Here is an 8,804-nt window from a genome sequence, read left to right on the forward strand (position 1 = left end):
GTTTTCCGAAATGAAGTAATTGCGAAATCAGCCCATCTCCTTAAGTGTGGTCCAGAGGCTTTTTCGGCGAAAAGCAGCCAAGACGAATAGCTAACGCACCGACCGGCGCGGTTGGCTCAAACTTGAAGCTAATGGAACACAACCAAACTCAAGAAAACCAGCTATCGAACCTTCCTATTTACTTGACTGTAACATTGGTGTTCCTTCCAGTGAAACACCTAGTCTGTCGTCCTCACTCCACTGTTCTACAGTCTCGTTAAAAAAAACACTTATCAGTTACCAAGTAGTCGTCACTTTGAATGTGGTTCGAGACAGAGAAGAAATCAAAACGTTTTTCCTCGATTCCTCCCCATCCAAGAAATCGAAAACATGCGACCGTGTGTTGTGGAGTAAACGGGCTTTCAAACACGTGATGGAAGGTAACAATTTACTGAGGCTTCACCACACTAATGAACACTCGGGCAAACTTAAGAAATGTTCGGACCTTCGTCAAATTACATTGTTTGGCACCGCGCCCATAACACGTGTCCGCGAAAGCCACCAGAGACGGCGAGGGGCGCGGAGCGACCTGGTCTGGCTGGTTCCCGGTTTTGCCGCTTGGTGGCGTCCGTTTAGCTGGAGTCTCGAATAGGCAGTTACAAACACAAATTATATATTACAAAAATAAATTTTGCACAACAATGCCTCTTTCAACTCACAGTTCAAGAGCGAACAAGAAGGTGGAATAATATGGTCAAAGTTCACCTAAGAGGGCCAACAGGTTTTAATTTCGATAAGATAATGCGTCTTGTATAGCATTATCATATCCTCCAAAGATGTTGCTTTGTTTACTGTGCTTCTAACATTAAAAGTGATCATTTTTAACTCACACGGTTTTGTAACTGAATGTGAAAGTAATTACCGGTCTTGTCTCATTTTGTGAGGCACTGGACACCTGCATTGCTTCCAACGTCCCAGTCTAACACTTTGTTGTTGTTTCTTAGCTTGTCGTGGTGAATAAACACAATCTCCATTTTCCCTGTTTTGTTTTTGCACCTTCCCAGTTTTTTCTTCTTCTGACATTTAACATTTCTTTTTGCAATGTCACAATCTTACACTCAGCTTACTTCCCTTAAACTATTTTGCAGGTTTTCAGGATCTTTTGCTTCTCATTATAATTCATGAATTTCATAATTACTCGTCATGTGCCCTGTTTTTTTCTGACCAATCCTGTGTATTTGTTCAATTGCCGCAGCTCTTACTTCCAACTTGTGAGAAAATATTTCCTTCACAACAGTCTCCTTTAGCCTTGAAGAGGTTTCACCATCGTCTTCCCGCAGTCGGAATATTAATATGTTATTTCGTGTACTGTATTTTTCAGTTTCAACCATTCTTCCCTTCTGCTGCTCTACCTTATGTTCTGATTTCCCTTACAGTCTTTCTCACTCAATCTACATTCCCTTTTGATTTCCATAATATCTAGAAACGCTTTTTGTTTAATCTATTTTTTTCTTTGTTCATGTCCTGCATGTTACTGTCTAATCGTGTCTGGTTTTCCTTGATGTCTTTGAGATCTCTACTAAACTCTTCGTGCCCGTCAAGTACTTTTTTGCAACAACTCTTGGATAGTTGGTCCCGGATTTGTTTCCACGATTCATGCAAGTAGCAGTTTTAAAACAAGCCAACAATCACTGGTCAACATAGAAATGCACATTATGGGGCACGGCAGCACAATACAGTAAAACCTCGTTATAACAAAATGTGATATAACAAACTAATGGATATAACAAAGCAATCGTTATTCCCCTTGCTTGCTAATAGTGGGAAGAAATGGACATTGGCTATAACAAACTAATGGTTATAACGAAATAATTACGACCGCTCCTTCAACTTTGTTATAACGAGGTTTTACTGTAATACAATAAGAGCTAGAACGGAACGATTTATATTCATCGTGTGTCACTAACCTGTAGTGAAGACCATTGTAATTTAAGCATCTTGCCGGCGCAATCACCAGCGTGCCCTCTGAGGAGTCTGAAGTCGTCTGTAGATTTTATAGCCCATGGTGCTGAGGTCATCGTCTCCCGCTGCTGTCCGCGATTGCTGGTCATGCTGACTGACTCACTGAAGTTACGGTGATACGGCTGGCCGAGGTCCGATGTATCCCGTCTGTTTGCGGTGGTTGGGGTGAGAGGTCGACGAGAAGAATCTGTTATGAAAATTGTGGCATTTTCAGCATCTTGTGCATGCAGTTGGGATCGTGCTAACTCAACTATTGGGCCCGAATGCTACCTCCGACTGGCTGATTGAGCCCCGCCCGAAACACTGACGCAGCACTCGTGCCCAATAGACGAGTTAAAAAGTAATGCTATACGAACAGCCTTGTGCACCAAGACTGCAAATGAAGCCCATTTTTGCCTGTTTTCGGTTTCTGATGCCATACGGCCCCATGTATTGGAATACTCCTTCGGCCTCCATTTTCCCATTGGAATGTTAAGAAAATGAAGTAGAAGTTTATAATAACCTATCGGATTGGCCTGAATTTTGGGCATCTGGTTGTTATCTGTAGCACTACGTTTAGCCGGAGACTGAGTGTTAGGTGATGCATAGTGTATTTGTGCTTTAAAAAAAAAACTTTTTTTTTTGTGACAGCTTCTACACTATTCTCAAGTATTGGAAAGGAAAAGTGACGCAATGTTTTACTGGCTAGTGCGGCTTATACGCCAAACTGCTTAGTCGGACTCTTTTTATCGTCGTACATCCTTAAGGGCCTTTTAAAAAGTACATTGCATAAGATGGGGGCTGTAGAGAATGTCAAATAAAAATAAAGAATAGAAGCACGAAAAAAAATGGCACTGGCACGCCCGCGAGTAAACCTTGAAACTATATTGCAGTTGAAAAAAACAAAGAACTTTAGAATTAGTAACAGATAAATAAAACATTACCTCGATTTGAGTCTTATTACACAAAGTGAACCATAGTTTATTTGAAATGTTGAACTGAATGTACTATATAGCTTCTGTCGAGCAGCAGCAACATGGAAGGCCTTGGAGGCGATTGTACCAGTAGACGAGATTTGTCGGCAGCAGCCGACTAAACACGCAACATTCAATTTTTTATTTTTTTATTTGTTTTGATTCGGGGAGACAGATAACAGGGGCAAGTTCGTTACCGAGCTCTTTGCATAAAAGAATGGCTTCCAAATGTATTGTTTTTGTTCACATATTGTTTTATGTACATCTAAAATTTTAGTACAGACATGACATATGTAGAACTATTGCGTTATTTAATATCTAGAAGTTAAATATGGTGAGGTATGAAAACCGTGTGCGGTCTGGTAATTAAGTACACTACCTCGAATACCCTGTGTTTTTGAGGAAAAAAACAGCAGTGTTGTATCATCGTAAAAGTGAAGTACGCATAACGAAATGCTCTGTCTCCTCCAAAGTTTCTTCCTAACGGTTAATACCACATGCCAATTAGCTTAAAAGCAATTTTATGCCATTGTCAACGACAGAATGGCTGTGGGCACCTCAAAGAGGCCTCGTTTTTTCTTTCAATATAATTTTTTAAGAGCTTTAGTGTTTTGACGTGTCCACTATGTATGCTATATTGAGGTTACTCCTGAACATTTTTTTTTTATTTTTTTTTATTTATTACATGGAAATTTGTTCGAAATTTAGGTTACATGGTTACAAGGTGAAATGATGATTATGTACACAGCGATGGATATAAGGTGAAAAGTTGAGAGGAATGTCTGTGTAAGCCGCACTCCTATAGCACTATTTCACTCCCAGCACATCATAAACACAAACAAACACAACGTTTTTAAGCAGGCTATAATCTCGTTCATTTCCAGATATTAAAAATCTGGAAGTCTCAGACACGCATCAAAAAGGTGAAACCATTCAGGTACTGGTGGGTGAGCTTCGTAAACACCTCTTACTTTCGAAATTTCTTCCAGAAAAATTAATTTTCTGGTGCGTGGTGTGTCGGCATTCCTATCAATCATCCGGCCTCTCCAGAGGCTGTGGAGGCCTATCAGCATAAGTAAATCATAGGGAATGTTTGTCTCACTAGGTATGTGTAAAAAATTAATAGTATGATCGGTAAAGTCGATTTCCTTTTTAAGAGTTTGTTGGAGGACATCCCAGAAGAAAACAGCATCTGTACAGTAGATGAAGCAGTGTTCTATTGTTTCTGGTCGGTGGCATAATCGACAGTCAATTGACCACGGCACAAAAAACCCACGTTCTTGGAGCCACGATTTTACTGGAAGCGTTGATGAGTGTAACTTAAAGAAAAATGTTTTGGCACTTGGAGATATGCACATTCGCTTTACATGTTTTAGAACATCTTGTCCATTACAGTCACTAAATCGTGTCCTATATAGTGGAATGGGAAAGAGACTTTCAATCGAGACCTGTGATAGTCGTTTTCTTGGTACTAGAAATAAATATTCTAATGAGCAGCGGACTTTTAGAAACATAAAGGTATTGATTACTTCTTTCCAAAAGCCCCATAGTTTGCCTTGGGTAGAATTCGTTGTTGATATGACCAAAAAGGGCAAGTGATGTGCCAACTTTCTTTGAACAATGGTAAGCAGAAAAGGATGGGATAAATTCCTAAAAAAAAAATTGTCGCGAAACGAGTTGGCGAACGAATAAATGTGCAAGACCTAAGCCGCCAGCTTCCAACGGAAGGAACAAGTTATCGCGTTTCATCCGTTCCCAAGATGAGCTCCAAATAAAGGTCGCTAGATTCTGTGGAAGGCTTGTACCTTTGAACGGCCACAATGTAATACTTGTAAGACATACATTAGTTTCGATATTAAAAACATGTTGCACACTGCTGCTTTTCCAAAGATTGAAAGGTCTCGTGCCCCCCATGCTAATGATTTTTGCTTAATCTCAGTTACAACGCAATTCCAATATAGATTATTGGGTCTTGTTTGATCTAGAGGAAGGGACAGCAGTTCCACGACAGCCCAGCCAATTGGCCTGGCATGGTTGCCCACGCGCCTATCCAGAAGCCATGAGATTTTTCAGTGTTCAACCTCGCTCCCGTTAGGTCACAATACTTCTCTGTTATATGAAGGCCTTTTTCTACACTCTTCTTATTCGAACAGAACAGTGCCACGTCATCAGCATATGCCAGTATCTTTACCTCTGTGAAGCAAATAGTATAACCTCGGATATTTTCATTGGTAATAATGCTAAGGCAGAGAGGTTCAAGGTATAAAGCAAAAAGAAGCGGTGATAGTGGGCAACCTTGTCTTACTGAACATTTGATAAGAATGGATTCAGAAAGGGAATTGTTTACAACTAGCCTTGTGCTGCTGTCTTTGTAACAGAGCTGAATGCCCTCGAATAGCATGGTTCCTATGTTTGCATGACAAAGTATTTTGAATAAGAAAGAATGGCTTACTCTATCGAATGCCTTCGACAAATCAAGCTGAACTATAGCTACTTGATCTTGCTCATCGGATACAGAGTCAATCACAGATCTTGCTACGTGTACGCTCGTTTGAATGTTTTGCTCTCGTATACCACAAGTTTGGTGTTCTCCGATTAGATTATCTATTATGAGGTGTAAGCGTTCGTTTAAAACTTGGGCAAATATTTTATAGTCCACATTACAAAGTGATATAGGTCGATAAGCTTCAACCTTTTTTAAAGTTATTGTGTCTTCTGTTTTAGGAATTAGTACAGTATAATAATAATAATAATGACTTTATTTTCAGTGCCCAAAAACAACCACAGCGGTCTTCACTTTGGTGCACCTGTTCAATCCTAGAGACACGTTGGTATATTACCATCACCCAAAAACAAATAAACAAACAAAATGTTATCAGTAAATTACAAGGTTATTCAACTGATGGCGGTACAATGAAATGGATGTACAGAAATCGAGGTGCTTAGGAGCAATGCTGTTGTATAATGTCTGAATCCGAGAAAGCGGTGAAGTACAACAAGGTGAACGTACATCAAAGCATACAGGATGTCTAGTATGGCGTAAGTTAACATGAAAATTAACTTTGCTGAGCATTGATGGCGAATCAATTACACTATTCACAACCTTATGCAAAAATACAAAATCATGAATCGTTCGCCTTTCAGACAAGAGTGTAAGCGAAAATGACCTAAGTATGTATTCATAGTCATAATAACAGCGCCTTTCAAAGTACCTATCGTAAACAATACGAATCAATCTTTTTTGAACATTTTCGATGGTCAAGGCCTGTGCCCTAGATATTGAGTTCCATATTACCGAGGCAAATTCCAAACGTGACCTAACTAAAGATTTGTAAAGATGTAACAAACAATGAGGCCTCCTGAAATTCTTCGACAAACGTGATATGATTCCCAGAACTCTCATAGAACTTCCTACCACAAAAGATACATGATTTCTAAAAGACAAGGCACTATCAACGTACACGCCAAGATCCTTCACACACAGTACACGTTCAATTGGCATGATATCAAGATGATAAGTAAAACTGAAAGGCACATGGCGTCGGCACAAGGATAGGACCTTTGTTTTTGCAGGATTAAGCAATAATAGATTTTGTTCACACCACTGAAAAATGAGGGACACATCACGCTGTAGGATCTCGCAGTCCACAGGAGAGTGAATCATTCTAAACAACTTGATATCATCAGCAAAAAGTAACAACTGGGAACTCTGGACACAAGATACTATATCATTTATAAATATTAAAAACAAGAGAGGGCCCAGAATTGACCCCTGTGGAACACCTGACGTTGAAAAGTAACTATGGGAATGACTATCAACAACGCGAACAGAGTTCGAGCGGAGTGACAGGTAACTCTGGAACCACTGACATAACTCTGGGGATAGACCATATAAAAATAATTTATGCAAGAGTAATTTGTGACTGACCTTATCAAAAGCTTTAGTCATATCAAAGTATATTGTGTCTACCTGCCCCCTATTTGTAACAAATGGAGCGCAAAAATCAAGAAAAGTACACAAATTAGTCTGGACAGACCTACCACTCAGGAACCCATGCTGCAAAGGTGTTAATTTTTGACGGAAATAAAAGAGCATCCGGGTATGTACAACAATCTCGAAAACCTTAGAAAACCCACAGAGCAGAGAAACAGGACGATAATTCGTAACAACCGAGGCATCACCACTCTTTAAAATCGGAACAATAACTGATTTCTTCCAAAGAGATGGAAAGACCCCAGAACTGAGCGAAAGATTAAATATGTGCTTTAAAATGGGAATAAACAAATCACCGCATCCTTTGATTATAAAACTCGGTATACCATCAACACCACTTGAAAACTTTGGTTTTAATTTTCTTATCGCTTCCGCAATTTCGACATGATCCACTTGTACGGAATGCAAGAAGTCATGACAGCTTATCTTATCGTCACCAGGCTGGAAAGACCCGTGGCAGCTAGTGTAACATTTGCTAAAATAATCGGCAAAAATATTTGCAACGTCATCAGGCGACGAATGATAGGCCGGTGTTTGCACTACATCATCACGTAAACAGATGCCTCGACTTGCATCGCGCGTGTGGTGTTTTACAAACTGCCAGAACTCTTTTGGTCGACGAATCAAGCTATTCTCAACGCTATCGAGGTGAAAACGTTTATCACGCTTGAACAATTTTTTTGCTAAAGCACGATATATGCTAAATTTGGTGTACCAAAGTGTATAACCAGTATTTTTGAAGAGTCTGTGAAAATGTTCTTTTTTGCGCAGGTATACTTTAAGTTCTTGCGAAAACCAGTTAGGATAGATGGAAATTTTGTTTATGTTTTTAGGCACAAAGCTATCGATAGCATCTTTAGTAACTGAGGTAAGCGTCTCGCTAACGCGATCGACATCCGACATAGCAAGAACATTGCTCCAGTCAAAATTCTCGATAGATCTATAAACACTCATATAATCACCTTTCGAAAAGCAATAATTTGATGGCATACACGATACTCGTGACCTGAAGGGAAGATAAAACTGGACAATAAAAGGTGGATGAAAAACATCGATCTGTACAAGGGGATCGAAGGCAGGACTCAAGTTTAAAATCGGTATATTCGAAAGAGCAAGATCAAGAATATTTCCTACGCTATTTTTTATCGTATTGTGCTGTTCGAGCCCGCAGAAGTTTATAAAAGATAATAACGAAGATGCTTTGTTAGTTGTGATGCTGTTGCTATTCACATTTTGAAGTGCCCAGTCAACACCTGGTAAATTAAAGTCTCCATATATTTGCACACGATACTTATCGAAATTAATTTGTTTTCTGATTGCCTCAAAATGCTCAATAAAAACTGTCTGGTCAGAAAGAGGCGGAAAATAATACGTACCCAAAAGATAATTAAAACCGTCACTTGCCTTAATTTCCACCCATACACATTCCAACCAATTATGACCGTAATAAAACGTTGGCGGTAGTGTTTGGTATTCGTAAGCGGCTTTTAGGACATCAAGTAGTAAGGGACTCAACAGATCAGAAAATTTCTTGTAGAATTGAGCACTTAGGCCATCAGGTCCAGGTGTCTTATTTGAAGGAAGTGCTTCTATGACATTTTGAATTTCCTGTAAGGTCAGAGGACCCTCGACTATTTCTTTTTCCTCGTCTGATAAGGAAGGCAAGAGGTTTACAAGGTGTTCTATATCTGAATTTTCTTCAATTGGAATGCCTTTCCCCAAAAGATTAGTGTAATAATCCACGAAGGCCTCTGAAATGTTTGGTGTATCTATTCTCGTACTGCCTTTATGTTCGTATCCCTCAAGAGCAACGCATATTGTTGAATTTTGCAAGAATCTAATTTAGGGAAGGTCAG

At 39.5% G+C, this 8,804-nt stretch overlaps 1 protein-coding gene across 3 annotated transcripts in view; it reads right to left on the bottom strand.

Moving 5' to 3' along the window:
* The window catches only part of LOC120849063, a 44,714-nt gene that overhangs the window by 35,793 nt on the left and 117 nt on the right, over nt 1–8,804 (bottom strand). For 2 of the 3 annotated variants that reach the window (XR_005717840.3, XM_042287981.1), the window contains exon 2: nt 1,947–2,188. Coding sequence is in view for 1 of the 3 variants with exons in the window: in XM_042287981.1 (XP_042143915.1) it covers nt 1,947–2,188 (242 nt within the window). In the remaining 2 variants the exon portion in view is untranslated. The remainder of the gene's footprint in view (nt 1–1,946; nt 2,189–8,804) is intronic. The other variant, XR_006077131.1, reaches the window with a different exon arrangement.

Source organism: Ixodes scapularis, unplaced genomic scaffold (assembly GCF_016920785.2).
Source record: "Ixodes scapularis isolate PalLabHiFi unplaced genomic scaffold, ASM1692078v2 ptg000802l_1__unscaffolded, whole genome shotgun sequence".
NCBI classification, from domain to species: Eukaryota; Metazoa; Arthropoda; class Arachnida; order Ixodida; family Ixodidae; genus Ixodes; species Ixodes scapularis.